Consider the following 25,826-nt stretch of genomic DNA (forward strand, 5'->3'; position numbering starts at 1 on the left):
CTCTTGTTTATTAATATCAATTCCTATGGCAAAATTGGTTTCAGTATATATTGCTTGGCTTAAAGCACAACCTATTGATGACATTCAATGAGGATTTACTGTATACATGTGATCTTCATTCCTTTCTCCTTAGTACATGTAACCATCTACTGTATTGTATACAGTCATATGTGGCCAACAGCTGAGAGTACAAAGGTCAGGGTTTAGAGTCTTAGTGGGTCACTCTGCCTTTTATGGCTCAGTGATAGAGAACTGGAGCTGGGGGTGGCTGTAGTAGTGGGCTAGAGCTGTTATAACAAAGCTCCACAGACTGGGGGGCTTAAACAACAGAAACTTGTTTCTCACAGTTCTGAAGGCTGAAATCCAGGATCAAGGTGTCAGTTGGGATTGGTTTCTTCTAAGGCCTCTCTCCTTGGCTTGTAGATGGCCTCTGCTTTCTGTGTTTTCCCATGGTTGTCCCTCAATATGTACCTGTGCCCTAATGCCACCTTATGAGGACACCAGTCAGATTGGATCAGTTCCCATCCTAATGATTTTATTTTAGCTTAGTTACCTCTTTAAAGACCCGATCTCCAAATACAGTCACATCTTGAGGTCCTGGAGGTTATGACTTGAACACATGGATTTTGGGGAAAACAATTTAGCCCATATTTATCAATGATTATTTGTCAACAAATGCCATTCAAGTTTGGAAGCTAAGCATATTGGGCCACCTAATGGAGCTCACATGTCATCAGTAAATGGTGGTATCTTTTCCAGGTTTGACTATAGGGTCATGTGGCCTGTGTCTGGGGAGACCCATGTGTGTCTGTGTTGAGAGAATGAAGCTTTTGAGACCCAGGACCCTTATGCTGCTGGGACAGAAGTGATGAACATTACATTACCTTCAGTCTTTCAAGTAAGTCTAAGTTCTTCAAGGGCCAGTTTTATATACATATATATTTACATATATAATACTATATATTATGTATACTTTTATTGCCTGAATGATGGTGGTGATAGGAGCTTTTTTAATTCTAATAAAGTGACTGCAGTTGGGCTTCTTGACAGAGGCTGGTTACCAGAAAGGCTAAGCCCTGATTAGAATTTTAGAACTTTCAACTTCGTCTCCATACTCTAGGGAAGGAAGAGGGCCTAGAGATTTAGTTAATAATCAATGATTCATTTATATGATATATAGATATATGGATGAGATTCCAATTATATATATATATATATCTCATCAACATATATGATATATAGGTATATATCATCAGAATCTCATCTTTAAAATGTATCCATGAGTCAAGTAGGTCATTTTTTAAAAGTAAAGACATATATGTAACGGGGTGCAGCCAGGCCCCCCCCCAAAGAGGGGATTTGTAACAGGGTCCAGACTTTGGGGTGTCCCAGGATATAAGATATTCTCCTCCACACAAGTCTGGCTGAGGAAGGGACATATGGAGCAGGGCCATTGAGAGTTATTTTGCATATCACTAATAACAAGCCAGCTTCATACCACCACCAACCTTTCAGTTAATAGCTATTTTTTATGTCAGTAACAGCAGACTAGTCTTCCATCCTGAGTGGAGCCAGAAGGTATGCATAACTTTGACCCAAGATGTAACCAGGAGGCAGCTACCTCTGGTTACTGGGCCACACCTGCCCGGACTATGTCAGCCAAGAAAGGGTAAGAATACAGGATTGCTAACAGGTGTAGCCAATTGTGGGAGGAGTCAGAAATGGGGTTGCAGAGGAAGACTCGCTCTGGGATTTAAACCCGTGTGCTGTGCAGCAGCCATGCTGTTTCTTAACCACGTGGTTTTGGTAGTGGAGAGGCAGTTCCCTTGACCACTGGCTTAGGAAGCAGGAAAGCAAGATGTAGTATCCATGCAGAGCTCTCTCTTAGCAGTTTGAAAGACTGCAGAGAGATGGTGTAGGACTAGGCACAGACAATGAGAGACAATGGGAAACAATACAGAGAGGACAAGGCAAAACCGTGCAGGAAGAAAAAGGGTGAAAGGATTCTTGCTGGTGGGCCATGAGAAGGTATCACATGGTTTTGTATTAAGAACTGGAGATCACAGCGACATGGCTGGGGACTGTGGGAGACCTGCCCAGTTGAGCACGGATTACTGGGAGAAACTGGGAGTCTCCTGGGATACAGTACCCCAACTGGCCTGGTTGGGCAAATGGGAGAAGGAAGGACTGTGTGTGTTTGTTGGTATTTTAAGGGACTTTGGGATTTTAACGGTTGCATTCTGCCATTATTCTAAACCTGTATAACTTTTGAATAAATAGTTCCTTTCATTTTTTCCAAGCTCTGGCATTAAGATCCACAATTCCTAACACCTGGGGGTGGGCAAAGAACCCACAGTGACAGGCCCTGGGGGAGAGTGCTTGTTTCAGTAACAGTATCTGGGCCCCCACAACAGGTTCATTCGGTAACATATATGCATATATTTAATATCTATATATTATGTATATAATTACCAAAGAAGGAAGTTCCCTTTTGTGTTGCAGATTCCCTCAGGTTTTATAATTTGCTAAGAGGACTCACACAACTCAGAACACTTGTTTTCCTCAAGTTATATTTGTTACAGAAAGGAAAGAGATTGAAATCAAAGCTTAAGGTCAAAGCCACACCTAAAATGTGATTTAGGATGGGGGCTATGGATCACATGGTGTCAACTGGAAATCTGGGGGTGCCGGGGACTGAGATCAGGCACATGGTGTCCTACTAGGCTGACATGATGGAGCCCCAGTAATGACTGGACATCAGGCCCAGCTGGGCTTCCCTGGTTGGCAGAACTCCCCACATACTGTCACATGCTTATGCTGAGAAAAGAATACTGCCCAGGATTCCCTTAGGGAGGACAACTAGAAGCTCTGTGCTTGGAACTTTCCTGGACTCTGCCCTTTGTGCCTCTTCTCTAGGCTGATGTTAATCTCTAGCTTTTAATCATAATGAACCCTAATTTGGTAATTTCTAGTTCACTGATTATCCCTTTCTATGCCTCTAATTTGCTTTTAACATATATGTATGTGTGTGTGCCTAATTTTCTTTTTTAGTTCCCTTTTCTTTAGGCATATTAAAATTCTTTATTCCTTACATTTTAAACACACTTATTAAACATGTCATATCATTTATTTATTTATTTGAGAGAGGGGAAAGGAGGGAGAAAGAAAGGGAGAGAAATGTCAACATCAGAGAGAAACATTGATTGGTTGCCTCTTGTAGGCACCTTGACCGGAAACCCAACTAGGAATGTGACCTGGTTGGGAATCAAACCAGCAACCTTTTGCTTTGCAGGATGATGCCGAATCAGCTGAGCCATACTGGAGCCATACTGGTCAGGGCAACATGTCGTATCTTAATTGTGGTATCTGTTTTCTCTGCCACCATTCTTATCCACCAAAGCTGGGAAGGCCCTTGATGAAGTATAGTACTATGTTTTATTAATCTTGATATCACCCACATATGTATAGTGGTTGGGCAATAGGTGCACATATACATATATATGATTCTTGGTTAGCTAGAGGATTCAGTGGCTGTGCATTATACAAATGTCTAATTTGTTGAAGACTGGATTATAACAGCAGAATATTCCAGTAGTACTTTCCTTCTATTACAAAATGTTTTTTTAAACTAGTTCTATTGATACAGCCTGTATGATGAGAATAAGCAAAATAGCTTCCTATACATTCCTATTATATATCAATAAAAGGAAAACAGTTCCTATTAAAGATGACCACGTTATTACAGGAATCAGTGACGTTGCAGGATGCAGCCATGGACTTCACCTGGGAGGAATGGCAGCTCCTGAACCCAGACAAGAAGGACCTTACAGGGATATGATGTTGGAGAAATACAGCAACCCAGTATCAGTGAGTGAGGACAGCTTCCCGGTGTCACTCAGAGGGTGTCCAGTAAGTGGTCTTTCCTTTTAGCCGCTTAATGCTTCAGAGTCTCTGTAGTGTTCTCAAGTGGCAGACTCTCAGCTTCCTCTTTGGCTCCAGACAAGAGTATACAATGTTCCCTTTCCTGAGAGAAAAGCCTCTGCTTTGCAGATGTGAAAACTGTAGAATCCTTAAAATGTAGCATTTTCCCATCATGATGTCCTAACCCAATTTCATGTGTCAAAGTCTTCTGTCATTTACTATGAACAGGGTATCAAGCCAGCAAACCAGATACATTCTTCAAGTGAATGAAGGAATGGAGGGAAGAACCCTGGACAATAGAAGACAAAACCCATAGTCCAACCTGTTCAGTTGAGAAACAGCAAAGTAGGCCACCAGGGAAGGCATATTCTGGTCAGAGAAGGTGTCACAGTGTGAGAGTGTCTGTGGAAATCTAAACAGCAACTCCTTGTGTCCTTCTTCCCATCTGAGACTTTGCTTTTTGTAGGAGTTTAGAGGAAAATATACCTCTTTCCTCTTCTGAGATCTGATTCCAGCTGATCCTGTTTGTTTTATGTATGTCTTGATTTTTTGGTTGTTTGCCAAGTTCTCATCTTTCTAGGTTTGTCAGATCATCTCCTTTTTTGTCCATTGCCACAGTGCTTCTATTTCTTCCACCTCCATTGCTTGAAATTCTACCCTCCAGGCCTTGTTCCAAACAGAGGTCTTAGAATTCAGCATAGTCTTTAACTACAGCATCTCCTTGCTGCATTGGGAAATAGTGATTTCCCTTCCTAACATTCAACCCCACGTTGAATCCTTTGCCCACACCCTAACATGACCTCTGTGTTTATATGGTTTCTTAGCATCTTGCTATAGACTAAATGTTTGTGTCTCCTGAAAATTCTTATGTTGAAATCCTAACCCCCAAAGTGATGATTTTAGATTGAGAGGTGATTAGGTCTTGAGTGCTGTCACTAGAACTGAATCTGCTGGTGCCTTGATCTTGGACTTCTCAGCCTCCAGAAATATGAGAAATAAATTTTTGTTGTTTTGGGTTATAATAGACAGACTAAGACAATTGTCTTTGCCCCTCTCTGATATTGTCCAAAGGTTCTGTTTCCCATTTCTTGCCCTGTTCTCATAATCTTTAAATCTTTCTTCCATTCTATATAATAAGCTCACATTCCTAAATTCACATCTTAGCATTTTCTGATTTGCATACTTGTGCCATATTTTTTTTTTCTGCACAGGAGCTCCTGAATGAATTCAGACTTTTTGTTCAAAGAACTTAAATCATCTTCCCTACAAGAAAGTATCTTCCACCTTCCTTTTTTTTTAAGTTTAGGGTCTTCTAACAGTAGGGTCTTCTAACCTACTTCTAATAAAGTAGGTTAAGAAAGAGCAGTGGTAGAGCTACCATGTATTTTTGTCTGTTCTTTATTATCTTAGTAGTTTCATGCTATGCATGTACCATAACCAACTTATTGCCTATGAGAAACATGTAAGAAATTGTATTTACAGCATTGTTGTAAGTTTATAATATATATAACATTCAAAAAGAACTTTTTTCCCAATTAAGAAAAAGGTGCAAAATGAAAAATCTACAATTTTGATAACTGAAAATTACCGATTGTTTTGTAGTACTTTATTATATTGGGTGTCTTGTCTTTCTTGGGCTTTTTTAGTTAGCTAATGTATGAATACATTAGATACTTTTGTTTTTTAGTTGAGATTTTACATAGCTTGCACGTTTTTTGGTTCTTTGCTATTTCTATTAACTTATAGCATTATTGTAATAAATGTTACAATACCAACTTGAAAGAAAAAAAGAAAGAAAGGAAGGAAGGAAGGGAGAAAGAGAGAGAAAGAAAGAAGGAGTGAGCAGTGGTGAGGTAGTTTACAAATAGGTGATGAGGTTGGAAGACCCAAGAAAGGCTGATTCCCCAGAAGTAAAACAAAAATGTATTTCAAGGAAGATATAATCATAAACATTATTGACAGTTGCCATTTCATGAAGACATGAACTCAGGGACAAGTATATGAAGATTTAGTGTTTTCTTCCCATTCATACACTGTGTGTATGTGTGTTGAGAGACTCAAAAGTGCCTGAATATAGAAGAACAGAAAAGGAATAGGATTCCCAGGATAAGTAAATTATAAAGCATGAGCACTGTGGTCCAAGATGAGAGAAAGCATAGTAAATGAAAAGTAAAATCCCCTTGAGATATATTGGAGAACCCTTATTTGTATTTGTTTACAGGCCTATCATTTTTAAAAATTGCCATCATTTCAAAGATCCAATCTTCTCTGTGATGTGCTTCATTGGACATGTGATTTTCCTATTTTTTTCATACCTTTTTACTGTTATCACTGGGGTCTTTGTCATATTTCTTCTATCCATTCTCTTGATCCAATAAAGACATCCTGCTTAAAAACAAAAAACCTAAGTCCTGCAACCCAGGCATGTGCCCTAGACAGGGAATCAAACTGGCGACCCTTTGGTTCACAGGCTGGCACTCAATCCACTGACCCACACCAGCCAGGGTCAATATATTTTTTTATCAGCTAAATGTAGCCATCTCAATACTTATTTTAAAAATTTGTTTTAAATCCTCAAATGAGGATATGTTTTTATTGCTTTTAGAGAGAGGTGGGGAAGGAGAGAACCACCAGTGTGAGAGAAGCATCAATTCATTGCCTCCCATAACCACTACAACTAGGGATTGAACCCCCCCAATCCTCTGTGTACAGAGTGACGCTCCAACTGAACCCCTGGCCAGAGTTGAATACTTACTTGATTCTGTAATGCAATCATTAGATAATTGACAACAGCAAAATTTCATGATTGATTTGTATTTTACAAGGCTCACCTTGTAAAGGTGAGGTACTATAGGCCAAGGGTGTAAGCAGGAACAGTTCTAGTATCTCACTTCCGAGACTAAGCTAGCAGAATACTGATGGAGGAGTCAGAAGATGAAACTGATTTACAGGTTTGACCTGTGGCAACATGATTTTATCAGGTACATTCTGAGAATTATAAAGGCTTATGGGGTTGAACATAATGTGAGCAAATAAATGAACTTGACGCCTGTGTCACAGCCCACGTTCTCAAGATCTCTGGTTCCAGTTTGGGGCTTGGGCCACTATGAATGGGAGATGGAGCAGGGTTGGAAATGGGTAGTAGGCCTGCAAGTGGCTGGCAAAGACTTCTTGGTGAGCTAATAATAGATGCACACGACTATGGGAAATCCAAATCTTTGAGATCGTTTTATTTTTTGAATGTTCATAAACATTTCATTTGCAATATCCAAAGAAAACTGGAAACACCCCAAAGGTCCACCAACTGATGAATGATTAAACACAGTTTGGAATACCCGTACAGTGGAATACTGAGCAACAAAAGGAACGAACTTACTGATGCTACAAAACTATTACTTGGTATGAAAGAAGCCAGGTAGAGAGTACATACAGTAAGAGTGTATTCATAAAATGCAGGCCAGTTTATAATGACAAGGCAGTTCAGTGTCTGCCTAGCATGTTTTATGCTTGGGCTTGTTAGAATGAGTCCGTAAAGCAGCTCATAACATCCATCGTTTCCGCTCACCGATCACTGCATCCCCCATACCATCTCACTTTTCCAAACCTTGCAGCTGCTCCACCTGCACTGCCACCTGCCGGGTGTGCGCTGAGCTCCCCAGAGACCATTTCTTCGGTACAGACTCCGGGCTTCCCCCAAAATGGCCGCGCCCGTGAAGCAAACACTATTTTTGTATTGCCCGCCCGCTTTCTTTTTCAAGCGTGCTTAAGTTTGTATACGGTCACTTAATCTCTTCTCAATTAGACTAGTGACTGAAGTCTCCAGAGACTTTAATGTTCTACCGAACTGAGACATCATGACCCGTAACGGCCACTCACAATGTAATACACGCCGCCCTTTTCGTCCTGGTGAGCTCCGGCCTTGATGAAAAACAAGGCGTTGTTCACCTTCCCCTACAAAAAAAAAAAAAAAAAAACTTACTCTCACGTCACACTTCCTTTCTATGACCTCAAGCCTCTCAGAACCCCTCCACATTCCAATTCCTATCAGGACTGATGTGCCAAAAAACAGGCGAGTTTCTATTGCGGTCTCATCTTCGCGTTGTACAACCGCCTACGCGAAAGCCTCTGTACGAACCGCGTGCAAAGATGGCGGCCCCCAGGGTGCCGAGGGAACCCGGACGCGGGTATATTACCTCATAAAAGAACGCAGAAACCTGTATTCCATTCTCCATAGAAACGCGGCAACAACGCCGCGAATCTTAGTCTGACGTTCTCCGGAGAGGAGACCAGAAGGGGAAAAAGTTAGGCAAGTAAGTTAGGCCCTGGAGAGGTGATATAGCTGCAGGTTCGGGAGGGTGAGGTCCGTGCGTGGGTATGTCCGTCCGCCGTTAGTTAGGTGGCTGCCCAAATGAGTTGGTGAAGGTAGCGCAGGGGCGGAGAACATGGAGGAGTCTACTGGATGTCTGTGATCAGGGTGTCTTTGGGTTCAATCATAGGGGGCTCGGGTGGTCAATGATAAAAGCTCTGAACAGATCAACTACAGAGAGTCTGGAGGTCAGAACTACAGAGAGTCACGGATCACCCTGCCTGTGGGTGGGCTGGTGTTTGTGACCGCGGCGTCCCGGTCAGGACCTGGAATAACTTGGATCCAGTAATCGAGGAACCATTAAGTGAGGTCAGTGTGTGCGTGTATCTGGTCTGGTTTTGGGGATTAATCCGGTGCGGGGTCACAGTCCTTAGTGCCAAGATGTGTGACAGCAGAAGCTTGGAGGCTCAGGGGCCGTGTTGCTTCTGCTTCATCTCCAGCTGCTGAACCAAGTCCCTCCTCCACCACAAAATTTCTAGTCCCTTTGGTTCTCCCACATCATCCTGTCCCTTTCGAGCCGCAGAAATAAAAGGTTTGGGGGGATATGAACCATTCAGCATATTTAAAATTACTGTGTTTTGCCATGTGTAATGCGCAATTTTTGCCCAAAATTTTGATGGAAAAATAAGTGTGCATTATACATGGGCACCACAAAAAGCTGTGGGTGTGCATTATACACAAGAGCACATTTTATGCGGCAAAATAAGGTAATAAGCTTTTTATTAAAGATCGTTTTCATTTTCCTCCTGCAAGTTTACTGTATATTTCCTTTTAGGGTCTGTGTATGCGTATACAAGACCTGCTACTTTCCCAGTACTTAATATTTTTTAATTTTTTAAAAATTTTATTTATAGCTCATATTACTTGTCTCTCTTCTTCTTTTTTCCATGTTCGTTGTTCCTCATATTGAAGTGTGTATATAAACAGGGTATATAAAGACTTTTAATAAGTATGAGGGCAACATAATTTAAAGGAAAGGTTTACAGTTCCTCACTGTCCATATGGCTTCATTTCTATAATTGTTCTGAAGATTACTTTCCACTTTCTCTTTTCCATTCAAAGTACTTTTATGTCTCGAGCATCTTTTGTTTTATTACCTGAAGTAGGATCTCTAGGGAACCAAATAAAGAGATGGGAATACTTGGAACTATATGTTAAGGTGAGCACACAGCAAGGGGAATGTAACCCTGAAAGTAATTTTGCTCTTCATCCCTCAGGTTTTGGCAAGAGATAAGAAAAGAATGAAGAGGGAAGAGGTTCCAGGACCTATATATTGCCCCTTCTGGGAAAACTGTTGAATGGATAGTGAGATTTCTAACTAGAAATTAGGGCGTATCAAAGAAGACAAAGATAAGAGTATGCCAGTTGCCGGCCATTTCTTAAAACAGAAGAAAATGATCCAGGCTCAGGTGACTTTTGGTTTATTCTCTTTTCTATTTCCTAATAGATTTATAGAGACCTGTAAAAATTAGCTCACTATCTAGAGTGAAATAAACATGGAATCTAATCTAAAATCATGGCAAAGAATGTAGAATTCATATGATTCTGAGTAAATAACTAACGTTAGAATGTAGAGTGTAACTGAAGGATTCTCTAGTTACATTAGCTGTCAGCTTGTATCTCGTGTCTGTGGCAACCAACAGAACAATGGAATTGTGCTGTTATAGGATATGTATCATATGCAGTGAGGAGACAGGAGATGGTTCCTCAGTGGGTATCAATGTTTCATGACATGCAGATCTCAGGAAAAATGTTATGTTCTTAGAGGTGATGGGGTGGACAGTGTTTTGAACTTCTAATAAAGGCAGAAGCAGATTTTGTACTGCTATTTATTTTAGGGTTCCTCAGAGACCCATGTGGGAAGAAACCACCCAAACTCAGTTAAGACAATGTTATTAGGGGACCAATGCAAGTCACTTAAAGGACTCACTCAGCCTTGAGTCTCTTTGGGTTTATGATGAAATAAAACCTAAATGGCCTAGGAAAATGGGAGGATTGTATGGCTTTGAAATGGTCCTCTATCAACAGGTAGCTGAACTGCCATGAAAGTTCAGATTTGGCCTGGGATAGCTGTAAGAAATTTTGTCTGGTAAGAGCTTGGATTATTAGGTTTTAGGGTGTTTGCTTTATAACTTTACATCATCTTATAAAATGCAGAATTCTTCCCCATTTTCAAATCCAATTCTGCACTCCTTTCTTTACTTTTATTTTCATTTACATTTTAAAGAAAAAATATTAATGATGGAGTAAGTGCACGTGGGCATAAAAAGTGAATTCCCCTTTCATAGTATCCTTCCTTGTTGTCCCCTCAAACTGCTTTAACAGATGTTTGCTAGTGTGTCTTGCTGTCACTAAACATGTGTGTGCACTTATATATATGTACTTATTTACAAATGTATGTGGATTTATGTACATATCCAACTACACCAACACATGTGTTACAACATGTGTGTATCAATGGACTCATATTTTAAATAATATAACCCGTTTGCTATGATGGTATAATTTAAACATCTAAAGGAATAATGACTGCACTTGATTGGTGTATATTAACTATATAAAATTCCAGTTGTCCACAGTCATATTAAAAAAAATGAGTTACACTATGTAAAGCATCTAAATGAGTGCTGGCTACATAGTAAGTGATATGTGGGATCATCTATACCTTCAGTCTTTTCCAGTACTTAATAATAGGACATTATAAAATTTACTGGAATGATTCACAGAATCAGAATATTCTTTTTTTTCTTTTTAAAGATTGTATTTATTCTTAGAGAGAGGGGAAGGGAGGCAGAAAGAGAGGGAAAGAAACATTGATTGATTGCCTCTTACATGCCCTGAACCAGGGATCTAGCCTGCAATTCAAGCATGTGTCCTGACTGGGAATCGAACAGGTGACCTTTCAATTCATAGGCCAGTGCTCATTCCACTGAGCCACACAAGCCAGGGCATGGCCAGATATTCTTTAGCCTTATTTTACATTTTCCTCAGCATGGGTGAGGTTGAAATCCTTGTATATTTTTTGATCACTTGTATTTTTTTCTCTTGTGAAATGCCTGTCCTTATCATTTTTACATTTTTAAAAAACTACTTTTTTACTGATTATTAAGAGTTGTTCATATCCACTATATATTGATCCTTTTGTTTATTAAAAATATTTTTCTAGCTTGTCAGTTTTCTTACAGCTTTGCCCATGCTATCTTTTCAACTCAGATGTTTTAATTTTTCCTGTCACAAAACTTGTTGCTTATTTTCTGTGATTTTTTTTTTTTTGGCTTGTGACATGAACATACTTCAATCATATTTTCCTCTCTCTTTTGCTTTCATAGATTCTTTTGTTTTATGGTTAGCACTTTAAACAGGAAAAAGGTATTCGAACATAAGTTTTTGTTTTTCCAAATGGATCTGCATCTCACATGAAATAACTCAGATCAGATGTGATCAGATCAGCAGGGTTAAGAATTTGCAGCCCCTACCTGTTCTGTTCTGTTTTCTATGTAGTAATTTCTGCAATAATGTGGGGATAGATTATCCCATAGTTTTCTGATGTCTGGCCATTCAGTTGACAAGCAGATCTCAATTCATTTTCTGGTGACATTGGGCCTAGGCTGCAGGACCACAGGATCAGGACATTGAAAATATTCCACACTTCTGAGCTGTTTTTATTCACAACACTTCTGACACCAAATATGTGGGTATTTTTCTCACACGTACCCACTCTGCAACTCTCGGGAGACCAGCTGGGTGTCCTACAATTCAACTCAAATCCAACATTAACTACCTGGAGGTAGCATCGGATTCCGTAGGTTAAGAGCCCAGTCCCACAAAACTCTCCTCACTTTAGATGCCAGTTGAAGGTCCTAGGTTGTCACCTCTACTTCTAATGACCAGCTTTAAATTTGGGGGTTCCCACAGCTCCCTTCTCAAGCTTGGCAATTTACTGGAATGATTCACAGAATCAGGAAAGCACTTTATGTACATCTAGTTTATTATAAAGCATCAGGATTAGCCTCGTGGAAGAGATGCAGAGGGCAAGGCATGGGGGAAGTGTGCAGAGGTCCTCTAGGGAGCACCACCCAGCCAACACTTTGGTGTGCTCACCAACCCTAAACCTCTTCAAACCTGTTGTTTAGGGGATTTAATGGGGGTTTAATTGTGTAAGCGTGATTGATTAAACCACTGGCCATTGGTGATTGAACTCAACCTCCAGTCCCTCAAGGTTGGGGATCTTTCTGGAGACCAGCCCCCATCCTGAAACCATCTACGGTCCCCCAGCTGCTAGTCAGCTCATTAGCATGCAGAAAATAGCCATCACTCTAGAGAGTCCAAGAGTTTTAGAACTGTGCCAAGAACCAGGTACAAAGACCAAATATGTTTATCATTTTTTTCTAGCTTCTGTTGTCTTTGTTTCAGTAAACTTTGTTTTTCTTTTGACAGTGATGCATCTTTTCTTTCTGGTTGTTTTCATAATCTGATTTTTGCAACTGGTCTGCTGTATATAGTTTCAGCCAGATGTGCCTACATGCAGATTTCCTGCCTGGCCTTGCTGACTTACTAAGTCTGAGTTACAGGAAGTTTAATCAGTTCTGAAAATTTCTCATTCCTGAGATATTTGTATGCTTCTCTGTTTCTGTATAATCTCTTCCAAAAACCACATACAGACCATTAGACCTTTCTTTATCCTCCATATTTATTAAATTTACCTTTGTATTTTCAGTCACTTTGTGGGGCTGTTTCATGTTGGGGGGTATTTTTTATTTTGGTTTCTATTTCCTTTCATTGATTTATTGGTTTGAGAGAGAGATTTGTTGTTCTACTTGTTTATAAATTCATTGATTGATTCGTGTATGTGCCCTAACCGAGGATCGAGCCCGCAACATTGGTATATGGGACAACTCTCTAACCAACTGAGCTACTTGACCAGGGCTTAGATTATTTCTTAAAATGTATATTCCAGTTTACTGATTATCTCTTTAATGTATCTAATATGTTAATCTTTTGTGAAATAACAATAAATAAGTATAATACATTGGTCTCTGCCCCTAGTTTCTGAAACAGGGCTCCTAAAAGTCCTTGTAATTTGCTAAGTGATAAGACACTAGGAGCATCTTTTATTCTAATATTTGGTCTTTGACCTCAGTTCCTAACAGGGTTTCTAAATGCCTTCAAATTTCCTGGGTGATAGCAGTGTCTATTGTTCTAATGAGGCAACTTTTAGGGGATTCCCAGATGGGAGCTGGTCAGCAGAAAGATCAAGCCATGATCAGAAACTTGGAATTTTCAGCTCTACACTCCATTATCCAGAAAGGGGAGAAGGGCTAGAAATAGAGTTAATGATTAATCATGGCTACGTGATGGAGCGTCCATACAAAACCTGAAGGTATAGGGTTTGGACTGCTTCTGGGATGGTAAACACCTTGCCCTGTGTATTTCTTCCATCTGGATGTGCATCTGTATCCTTTATCATATCCTTTTATAATAAACTGGTAAACAGTAAGTAAACTGTTTTTCCTGAGTTGCTCTAGCAAATTAATCAAACCCAAGGAGGGCATTGGAACCTTCAACTACAGCTGGTCAGTCAGAAGCACAGATGACAACCTGAAGTGGGGGTTAGGGGACCAGTCTTACACGATTGAGCCTTTAACCTGTGGGATCTGATGCTGTCTCCAGGTAGAGAGTGTCAGAACTGAGATGAATTGTAGGAAACCTAGCTGATGTTGGAGTATTGCCTGGTGGTAGGTTTAAAAAATACTACATTGGGATTGGCGTCAGAATTATAGTTAAGCCCTGATGGGTGTGGCCCAGTGGGTTGGGCGTTGTTCTGCAAAGCAAAAGGTTATTGGCTGGATTCCCCATCAGGGCACATGCCTAGGTTGCAAGTTTGCACACATCCCTGGTTGGGGTGCATGTAAGAGGCATCCAAGCAATGTTTCTCTCCCTTTCTTTTTCCCTCCTTTCCCCTCTTGCTGAAAGAAAGGGAGGAGGGAAGAATCATTGTTAATATGAGCTGAACAACTTCCTTTATATTATTTATGAACCAGTAAAATAAAACACTCCATTAAATAGAACCATGTTATTACAGGAGTCACTGACGCTGGAGGATGTGGCTGTGGACTTCACTTGGGAGGAGTGGCAGCTCCTGGACCCTGACCAGAAAGGCCTGTACAAGGACGTGATGTTGGAGAACTATAGGAACCTGGTGTCACTGGGTGAGGACAGCTCCCAGTGTCACTCATAGCGCGCCCAGTCAGCCGTCTCTCCTTTCCCAGGTGCTTATACTTGGGAGTCACTGCAGTGCTCTGAACGGTGCAATACAATCTGCAGATTTTTAGTGCCTCCTGATAAAAGGATTTAATATACTGTCAGCTCTACCAACACAACCAACACCAAATGTGTGGGGTCTTTCTACACCAACAACCAATTCTCCAACTCTCCGAGTACCAAGTGGGTGTCCTGCAGTTCAATTCAATTCAGTTTTGATGCCACACAGAGTTAATAGCACACTCCACAGGTTTAAGGGTTCAATACCACAGGACCACCCTTACTTCAGATGCTAGTTATAAGTATTGGGTACCCAGGGTACCCACACTTCTGTGGAAGTTGGCTATAAATCTATTGTCCAACTTGGCTATAAGTTGGCTGTTCCCACAACCCCCAGCCCCAACTTAGGTTTAATAATTTGCTAGAATGGCTTGTAGAACTTGGGAAGGCACTTACTACCATTATCAGTTTATTATAAAGTAAAAAAAAACTCTGAAACAGCCAAATGGAAGAGACACTTAGGGCAGAGTGTGGAGTAAGAGGCGCAGACCTTCCATGCCCTCTCCAGGCACACCACCCTCCCAGCACTTCCACGGGGTCACCAAAGGGGAAGCTCTCCTCACCCGGTTGACTAGAGAGTTTTAGGGACAGTCCATTATATAAACCTGATTGCTTAAATCCTTGACCATTGGTGATTAACTCCACCTTCAGCCCCCTCCCTCTCCACAATGAAGGGAAGGGTTGGAGCTAAAGGTTCTAGCCCTCTACTGATGCCTTTGCCCTTCTGGATTAGGCTCCACCCTGAAGGTACCTAGGGGCCCTCAGCCACCAGTCATCTCCTTAGCACCCAGAAGACACTCCTCACTCTGTTTCCTGAGAGTCCAGGAGAGTTAGATTCTGTGTCAGGAACTGGAACTTAGACTATGAAAAAAGATGCCCCTATCATGCTGTTCACTTAGGAAATTACGAGGGCTTTAGGAGCTCTGAGCCTGGAACTGATGTCACATGTGCCCTCTCCCGAGAGAAGAGTCTCTGACATGTGCAAACTGTCTATAGTCACTTAAACACAACATTCTTCTATCTTGACAGACCCCAACCAAGTCTTCCCTCATTTCCTGTGAACAGGGTATCAAGTCAGCAAACCAGATGTTCTCTCCAAGTTGGAACTAGGGGAAGAACCATGGACAACAGAGGATGAACTCCACAGTCTGGTCTGTCCAGGTGAGTGGGTGAGAACCAACAAGTCAGGTGTAGGGGAGGAAAATAATTTTTTTATCATTCTAAATTCTTCTGCCTGGGCTAACAATAAATTGATATGAAACAGGTTAATAGGAAATAACCAAATTTCTTATGTATGTACATACAGGGGCTCCATAAGAATATGGCGCCCAAGGACAAATCAGGCAGTTGAGGTAATGATAAGGAGACAGAGAGGGTTGTGATTTGGGCCTTCCATGCAGAGGAAGTCAATTCACATGGAGATGGAAAAGCCAGTATTTGGTAAATAAACATTTGCTGGGCCACAGAGAGGACGTGGATCAACAGAGCCTTGCTAGGTTCCCCCCCATCACTCCTAGCTTGTAGTAAACTACATTTACCTGTGATAATATAGCCCTTCCTGGACCAGGGCCTCTATCTAAATTCTTAAAGGCAGTAAGGGGGAACATCAGAGGTTTTTCCTGAGTTTACATGAGTTCTTCTGTATTTTGAAAATAGCTTAAAATAATCAATATCTCATAAAGTATCTTTTGCAATGGCAAAACCTGCTTCCCCTTATGAGTCACTGCAGAAGTCATATTCTAGTCAGAGTAGGCTGGGGAGTAGTGTATTTGAGGTTACATAAATGGTGCCTCCATATCCCTCCCCACAGCAGAACTTTTCTTTAGGTCTTTAAAGGAACATAAACCCTTTTTTGTCTTTTCTGAGAACTGAACCTTGCTTATTTCGTCTGACATCCTTATAACTAGTGTTTTGAACCCTGCATCTGGTAGATTGTTTGTCTCTATTTGGTTTAGTTCTTTTTCTGGAGTTTTGTGGGCTTTAGGACCTCTTTCTTTATCATTTTATTTTGGCTGCCTCCCTGTGTGTTTCTATGTATTAGGTAGAGCTGCTATGTCTCCCAGTCTTGGTAGAGTGGCCTTATATAGTAGGTGTCCTATAGGCCCCAGTGGTGCAGTTGCCCCAATCACGTGAGCTGGGCACTTCAAGTACACACCTTGTGTGGGCTGTGTGCACCCTGCTGTTGTAGGTGAGCCTTGATCATTGTTGACACATTCATCCTGGAGGACAGGATCTGTGTGTTGTGGTTGCTAATGAACAATTACACAGAGACAACAGAAGTCCTGTGGAGAAAAACAGATGGCATGGCTGCTCTCGGGGGGGGGGGGGGCGAGAGGGCCCCAGCCCCTGCTTGGCAGGCTTTTATTGCTTTTCTGGGTACATTACATGGAGGACGGTCCTCATTTACTGTACACAGGTTCGCTGCAGGTGATTACCTTTTACAGATAACAGAGGAAAGAATGTTGCTAATTACTTCAAAGACAAGGATGTTGTAGATCAGGGGGAAAAGTGGTTGAACTGGTTACACTCCATACTTGGGAGGTTTAGCACAGACTTTAGGAAGTTACAGTAAGTACTTGCTGCCTCAATTCAGGGTGAGGAAGTTCTAGCAAAAGCAAGCCTCATAGCGGCCTAGGTACAATTCAGGCCTGATTGATTCCCCATGGGAAAACCTCTCCTCGGGCTTGATCCTGTGTGCCAACTCGGTCCCCACTAGTTTTCCACATGGAGGCTGAGCTACATTTCCATGCCATGTGAAATGGTTCCCTACAGCACATCAATGGGAGGGATTTACCCCCAGGTCAATCGGCTGCAAGGATTGGCTATAGTCACTGTGGAGGATCTGCTGTTCAGGGGCCCGCCCCACAGGAGAGAACTCACTACAGTGGGGCTCCCGTATCCACTGAGTTTATTCCTTGTGGATGTTGCTCATGGAGGTAGTTGGGTGGTGCTTTGGTGAGATCTGAAATTATCCACCAGGTATGCTGACTCTGGGGTCTCCTAGGAGGTACAGGCCAAGGTCAACCATCACCTGTGCCCTGCCCAGGGCCAGCCAGCATGAGCTACAAAGTGATCTGCTGATGGCTGCTTCTTGTGCTGGGTTTGGAGGCACCTAGGAGAGGCCAAGCTGTGAACCAAGGCTGGCTGCCACTAGTGTCTGGCCTTGGGCCACTTAGCAAGAGGTACGTGGTACACAGGCTAGATGCTGCTTATTTGAGAGATTTTAGGAAAGTTGGCAGCATGAGCCAAGACAGGCCATTTGTATAAAAAGCCACTGCAAAGGGCTTGAGTGGGCCCACAAGTTGAGTGGGGTGGGTTCTGATGGAATCGCAGGGTGAACAGTGTTATCCAGGTTGCTGGAGACTCAGAGATGGTGCCTGTCTGCCAGCTCTGTGGGGGGAGGACTCAGCAAAGGAACAATGACCTTTGCAAGCACTTCTTCAGGGAGAAAGCTACCCCTTCAGCTCTTGCTCAGATGACAATTTAGCTCAACCCTGTATGTCCCTGGTGCCTTTTGAGCTGCTGCCCAAGTGCTGGAACTCAGAGAGAGTAAGCCTGGGTAGGTCCATGTGGGTCCTTTAAGAGGAACTGCCTGGGATTCCAGGAGCCCTTTGTTTCACTTAGGGACATTCTCCCCTGGTTTTCACACCTAGACATTATGCGGACTTCTTTCCTCAGGACTGGAACCCTGGGCTGGGGGCCCTGGTAGGCCTGGGACCCCTAGCTCCTCAAGGGAGACATCTGCAGCTGAGATATTCCTTCCAATTTTTAACCACTGCACCTGGGTATGGAACCAGCCCATGGTGAATCTCCATCTCTCCTACCGTTCTTGATGTCCTTAGTTGTTTATATCCTTAGTTATAGGACTTATGTTCAGCTAGAGTTCAGGCAGTTCTGAATGATGGTTATCCTGTAGTTTAGTTGTAATTTTGATGTGGTTGTAGGAGGTTTTGAGTACCATGTTTACCTACACTGCCATCTTAACTGGAAACCCTTTCCACTGTATTCTTAATCCTTAACATTTTCCTCCAGTTTCATGAATTAAGCTCTTTCTTTTCTCTGAAGGAGACTCCAAATTTACATCTTCTTTAATATTGTCTAACATATACTGTTAGTTTTAAATATTTTACTGGCTTGAGATTTCCAAGTTTTTCATGAGCAATAAGAATCATCTTCCATTCACAAAAAAAAACCCCTTTCCACCATCCTATTTCAGTATTAGTGTCTCTTTTAGTATGGGATATATCTTCTTTCCTGTCCATGCTGGCATTACGAGAATGTTCTCCACCTATGGTACCCTCATCTTAAAGGTCTCTGCTGTGTTTCTGTTGACTGTTTAACTTGAAAAGACAGTTTTACATCCTATGTCAGTTCTAGCCCAAATCATAGCTTATGCCTGCCTCAGTTTACTTACTTTGTACCTTCGATATATCTGATTTTCCTTTAGTTCATATTAAGTGTCAGCGTTTTATTAATTTCCCTATGTTTTTCCCAATATATTCTTGGTGGTTTTTTAAAACAGCTATATTGAGATAATTTATTGATACCTACCTTATAATATGTCAACTTAAACATACAATTCAGTGTTTTGTAGTTTATTAACAGTTATATAACCATATCAAAGTCAATTTTGGAAGATTTTCATCACTTTATCACTTTATAAAAAACACTCTTGCCCTGGCTGGGTGGCTCAGCTGATTGGAATGTTGTCCCATATACCAAGAGGTTTTGGTTTTGATTCCCAGTCAGGGCACATACCTAGGCTGCAGGTTCGAACTCTAGCTGTGGAGCATACAAGAGGTAAGTGATCAATGTTTCTCTTTCACATTGATATTTCTCTTTCTGTCTCTCACTCCCCCCTCTTCCTTTCCCTAAAATCAATAAGAAAATTTTAAAAAATGCTTTCTCTTAAGTCCCAGGGTAGGCAACCATTAATCTGTTTTCTACCTCTATAGATTTGTTTGTTCTTGGTATTTGATATAAATGGAATCATAAAATATGTGGTCTTTTGAGTCTGGCTTCTTTCATTTGACATTTTTTTGAAGTTTTTTTTTTATGTTTTAGCAAGTTTCAGTACTTCTTTTTTTTTATGGCCAAATAAGAACCCACTGTATGCATCTGCCACATTTTTTTTACCCATTCATCTATTGATATACTTTTGGGTTGTTTATACTTTTTAGCTTTTATGCTTTCATTTTTTCTAAATATATACCTAAGAATGTTCCTAGGGTCATATGGAATTCAGGAAGTGTCTAAATGTGGGATTTCTGGACTGATGGACAGGATTACCTTTTCCCGGCCAGGATGCATGACAATACATCCAGGGCTTTGCCAACTAAGGAAACTCACCTGGGCCTTTGTTGTCCAGAGTTTGTTTCAGGGCTCAGATACATATTGCCTCCATGGCTGACCTTTACTCTCTATAGAAGTTGGGCTTATACTTATAGTCTCCAGTTTCTTCAAAGGTCATAACTGATCTGGTTTAGCCCAAAGCCCTATCAAAAATCACACTGTCAGACTGGCCAAAGCCACCAGGCAAACAAAGACACTCCACTCAGGTGGGACATTCCAGAGGTCTAGAGATCACCTCCCAGTATCCAAGGGCAAGGACCAGACCTCTCTTCGGGTGAGGTCAAATATTTCCTCAAGGTAACTGTAAATATGAATAATAAAGGGACTAATTTAGAAAAACAGAGGAAATAGAGCTTATAGTGGTCATCAGAATAGGCATTATGACATTATATGTATAAAGTATGTCTACATTTTGAATTAGGAAGATGATGCTATGAGTTAGGAATGAAGGCATGACACACATGAGGAAACACGTGAGGCCATGGGGTTAACTATCAGAAGAATGGCCTAAAGTTGGGCAAATTAAAGCCACTCTTAGAAAGTTTCTGCAGGAGGAGGAGTGGAGTAGAAATGTATCAATGGAGTATTCATGGAGATATGCGCTGTTATTGCCAGGATGATTGACTGCATTTCACGTGTAGTTGAGATAGCATGGTGGAGAGTTGGTTGGTTTTGTATTTTTGTAGCTCTACATTGTCTTAACTTTCACCTGGGCATTAGTAGTATAGCAATAATAAGGAGCAAGCAGACGTTGTGAGAAAAACTGAAGATAAAGACAACCTAGATCTTCAAGAAGGAAGTTGTTCCTTTAGTACAAACTAACTGTTGCCAAGGAGATATAAATGTAGAATTACTGAAGTAGGTACTGCTGGTGGCAAGTGAGGGGACAAGTACATCAGGGACATCAAAATGGTAAAATTTTGGATATGACTTTTGTTCTGAATGCAGAATATGACTGAAAAAGGTAGCAGTTTTCATATCCCATGCAGCATATTAGCTTCCGAAGATGACTATGTGATACACTGGCCAGCTGCAAGTTGTCCTATTAATCACTGTTGCCTTATTTTGTTATGAGTGGAATATATGATAACATGACATAGTTAGCCCTGGTCGATGTGGCTCGGTTGGAACATCACTGAAAGTGATGGTTCCATCACTGAAAGTTTGCAGGTTTGATTTCCAGTCAGGGAACATATTTAGGTTATGGGTTTCATCCCCCGTCAGGGTGCGTATGATTCCTGGTCTGGGCATGTACAGGCGGCAACCAATCAATGCTTCTCTCTTGCACTGATGTTTCTCTCTCCCTCTCTCTAACAGAGCAATAAAAACAAATGTCCTCAGGTGAGGATAAAAAAAAACACAAACAAACAAACATGACATAGCTAGACTAAAGTCAGGTGTGTTGGTTGTCACTCAGTATGATTGATGTTTCTGGAAAGTTAGCCTGATTGGTAGTCTACAGAAGGGCAAACTTAGGAACAGAATTATGATGTAAGAGTCTGCCTCAGCTCACTTTAGTTCAAATTCTGAAGACCTTCCATTCTTAGTTGCTAGGTAACAAATATGTTTATTCTGTGTACCTCAGTAGGCATTTCTCTGACTCTGTATTCAGAATTTGGTGCCTTTAAGTGGACCTTAAGGAATTCCAAAACCCTAACTGTTGTGATGTCTATCCTGGTTTATACCTTTATCACTTTTCATACTACATGTCCTTTCAACATATCACCATCTCCTTTTCTTGAATATAGGTATATGATGATTATTTCCACATTGTTATCTCCATTTATACCTCCAACCAATCTTGATGTCTGTAGTACAAATCTAATAATCACCTCATGGTTTATGTTCCACAATGCATACTTTTTCTACACTTTCTGGATTTTAGTAATAGTCCTCATTTGATGAAATGCTTCTACCTATTCGGTGGCTCAAGTCATATAGTTAGCAGAGTAATTCGGGATTCCTCACTTTCATTAACCATTCTCCCCACAGAACCTGTCATTCAACTTTGTCTTTTCTTTATGCAGTATATCTTGATTTCCACCATCTCCATTGCTCCTTTAATCCATGTTTAGCAATCTCAACTCCATTCTTTTGTTGTTGTTGTTTTCCTTTTTATTCTATTTTCACTAGATTTAAGATCAGTAAAAGTAAGGTATATTTTATATATTCCAAACACCAGCACAGTGCTGGTATGTGGGAGCCATTCAGTAAGTAGTTTGGGGTTGAACAAATGCAATCCTCATCAGTTGGATTAATTTTCTCTTCCACCTCTGGGATCTGGGTCTTTACAAGTTCTGTAGAATGGTGTCCCTCCAAACCCTGTAGTTTGCTGTGAACAATGACTTGCTTGTACTCTACTACCACTACATGTTTTGCAAATTCCAAAAGCAGACAAATTTACATAAATTGACAACTATGTATCCTTAATGGTATACTAACTGCTTTTTCCTTTTGTTTTTTTTTATATTATTGTGTTTTTACTAATGTGCAGTAAATAAAGAACATTTATACACAGTGTTTCTTTTATAGTGTTATCACAGAGTTGTCACTGAAGTGCCATTATTTAAGAAAACACCAAGGAAAAGAAAAAAACAGTTTAAAAAGAAACAGTTTTGTTCCAAATAAGTTCATAAAAGAATTTATTATTTTCTTCTTTCCTAGACACTGACAAAGTTGATAGTTATCTCCAGGATCACTGGGAAAATGAAAGAATGCTGAAAGGTATGGAACAAAACCACAAACACAATACTTTTGAAAATAATGTTATTCAAAGCAGAAGTCAGTTTCCTTTCAGGCAAAATCATGGTATGTTTGAGTTTTACGTAAAAACTCTGAATTCAAATTTAAGTTTGGTCAAACAGAGTAAAAGCTGTGAAACTAAGGTCTCTACTAAACTGAATGGAGATGGAAAATCATTTCAGCATGGCAAGCATGAAGATTTTCATCTTAGAGTTAAATTCCCTGTCAGTGTAAAATTCATCAGCAATAATTCCCAGGTCATTAAACATCAAAGAACTCATGAAGTAGAGAAGGCTCACATATGCAGTGAATGTGGGAAAGCCTTCATTAAGAAGTCTCAGCTCACTGATCATGAGAGAGTTCACACAGGAGAGAAACCTTATGGATGCAGTCTTTGTGCGAAAGTATTCTCCAGAAAGTCCAGGCTCAATGAACATCAGAGAATTCACGAAAAAGAGAAATCCTTTATATGCAGTGACTGTGGCAAAGTCTTTACCATGAAGAGCCGTCTGATTGAACACCAGCGAATTCACACTGGAGAAAAACCCTATGTGTGCAGTGAATGTGGAAAAGGCTTCCCAGGGAAGCGTAATCTCATTGTACATCAACGAAATCATACTGGAGAGAAATGCCTTGTCTGTAGTGAATGTGGGAAAGGCTTCACTGGGAAGAGCATGCTCATCATACATCAGCGAACTCATACAGGAGAGAAACCCTACACTTGCAATGAGTGTGGGAAAGCCTTCACCACGAAGCACTATGTCCTCATACATCAACGAAATCATACAGGGGAGAAACCATATGTATGCAAGGAGTGTGGTAAAGGCTTCACCATGAAGAGCCGTCTGATTGAACATCAGCGAACGCACACTGGAGAGAAACCCTTTGTGTGCAGTGAATGTGGAAAAGGCTTTCCCAGGAAGAGTAACCTCATTGTGCATCAGAGAAATCATACAGTAGAGAAATCCTATGTATGTGGTGAATGTGGGAAAGGCTTTACTGTGAAGAGCATGCTTATCATACATCAGCGAACACATACTGGAGAGAAACCCTACACCTGCAGTGAGTGTGGGAAAGGCTTCCCCTTGAAGAGTCGGCTGGTTGTACATCAGCGAACACATACTGGAGAGAAGCCGTACAGATGCAGTGAATGTGGGAAAGGCTTCATCGTGAATAGTGGGCTGATGTTACACCAGCGAACTCATACTGGAGAGAAACCCTATATATGCAATAAATGTGGAAAAGCTTTTGCCTTTAAAAGCAATCTTGTGGTACATCAGCGGTCTCATACTGGAGAGAAACCCTTTTCTTGCAATGAATGTGGAAAAGGCTTCACCATGAAACGCTATCTCATCGTACATCAGCAAATTCATACAGGAGAGAAATCCTATGTATGCAGTGAATGTGGAAAAGGCTTTGGCATGGAAACTGAGCTCATTTTACATCAGCAAACCCATACTGGAGAGAAACCTTATGCATGCAATGAATGTGGGAAAGGGTTTGCTGTGAAAAGTCGTCTAGTCGTCCATCAACGAACTCATACAGGAGAAAAACCTTTTGTGTGCAGTGAATGTGGAAAGGGCTTCTCTTCAAAGAGAAATCTCCTTGTGCATCATAGAACTCATACTGGGAACAAACGCTAACAATGAAAAGAATATTTCACACTTTCAGGAAGAAAATATGCCTTGTATAAAATCAGAGACTTCACACAGGAAAGACATATTTTAAATGTACTTACTGTGGAAAACTCTATTCATACAGTATTGACCTCATGACCCACCAGGGAAGTTGCACAGGAGACAAACTGTATGTATGCAGTTAGTGTGAGAAAACCTTCAGCATGAATTTGGCACCCACTGTACATCAAAGAACTTATAAAAATAAAAGATAGAGACTGTATGAATTCAGTGATTGGGATAACCTTTCTCTTACTGGTCAACTCTGATTAATACAGCAAATGTGTAGGTCAAGGTACATAATCCTTTGCAGAGTCTGAATTAATTATATACATGTGAACTTGTGTAAGGGGCAAGCTATGATAGTTCAGTGTAGTGTGCTCCTAGCATACTTAAATATAGTCTGTATAGATTAGCCTGCTGCTAGATTTTCAGGAATGGGAAATTATGGAATTTGCATAGGAGTAAAATTTAATGAATGCAGAGAATGTGCTAGAGCCTTCAGCAATCAAGTACCTCATACTCTATGTCAAAATTAACATATAGGAAAAAAAACTAATACATTCAATGCAGAAAATGTCTTGAAACATTTCTAGATAATTATATTTCTGAAAAGTATATGCTAATATAAATCTTAAGAATGGAGAAACTAGGAAGGCCTTCTATGGTAATAAAGACTATCTCATTAGTGATTATAGTAGATCATCAGTAAGCTCATACATAGTAGCAATGTGATGATCATGAGCAAAACTTTGCCTAGAAATAAACCTTAATAGTCACCTTACAGTCATGCTGGAGAATAATTTTCAGATGGCAAAGAATATTATAGAATTCATAATTTCTCATGAATTAATACATAAATAAAATAAAATTGTTAGGAATACACTTAATGTACAGTGACTTCAGCAAAATATCAGAGAATTCATGAAGGAAAGAAACTTCATGAAAATGTTATGTAATTGAGTTTTCTAAGTCAACTCTAAACTTACTATATACCCAATGTCCATTCTAGGACAGGATACCTTAAACCATATTCTCAATGATTCCATAATTTTTAAGTAGGCAATTTTCAACACTGATTACATTTTAATATTATTACAAGCAGGAATGCCCACCTCATATCATTATATGATTAGCTGTTGCATTTCTTAGGCTCTGAATTCATGTCTTTCAAACTACTTTGTACTTCAAAAGTAAAAGGAATATACTCATAAATGTAATTCCACATATTTTATGTATTTATCCAAGTATATGAGTTTAAAAAATATCTTAAATGTGATTTTTCTAAAGTTTGCTTTGCAATAGTTTTAAACTCACAAGAATTTACAAATTATACAATGTTCCTGAGTACCTTTACTGAGCCTCTTCATTGGTATTACCTTACAGAACCATCATACATCATCAAAACCAATAAAATGACATTGACACAATGCTGTTAATAAACTATA

General features: G+C 40.5%; 1 protein-coding gene across 1 annotated transcript in view; it reads left to right on the forward strand.

Moving 5' to 3' along the window:
* The first annotated feature begins 8,021 nt into the window (after nt 1-8,021).
* The window catches only part of LOC114511103 (zinc finger protein 432-like), a 43,130-nt gene continuing 25,325 nt past the window's right edge, over nt 8,022-25,826 (forward strand). The window contains 5 exon segments of the mRNA XM_028529758.2: nt 8,022-8,591; nt 9,505-9,696; nt 14,370-14,496; nt 15,674-15,769; nt 22,625-24,311. Coding sequence (XP_028385559.2) covers nt 9,646-9,696; nt 14,370-14,496; nt 15,674-15,769; nt 22,625-24,311 — 1,961 coding nt within the window. The 5' untranslated portion in view covers nt 8,022-8,591; nt 9,505-9,645.

This window comes from Phyllostomus discolor, chromosome 12 (assembly GCF_004126475.2).
Source record: "Phyllostomus discolor isolate MPI-MPIP mPhyDis1 chromosome 12, mPhyDis1.pri.v3, whole genome shotgun sequence".
Taxonomy (NCBI): domain Eukaryota; kingdom Metazoa; phylum Chordata; class Mammalia; order Chiroptera; family Phyllostomidae; genus Phyllostomus; species Phyllostomus discolor.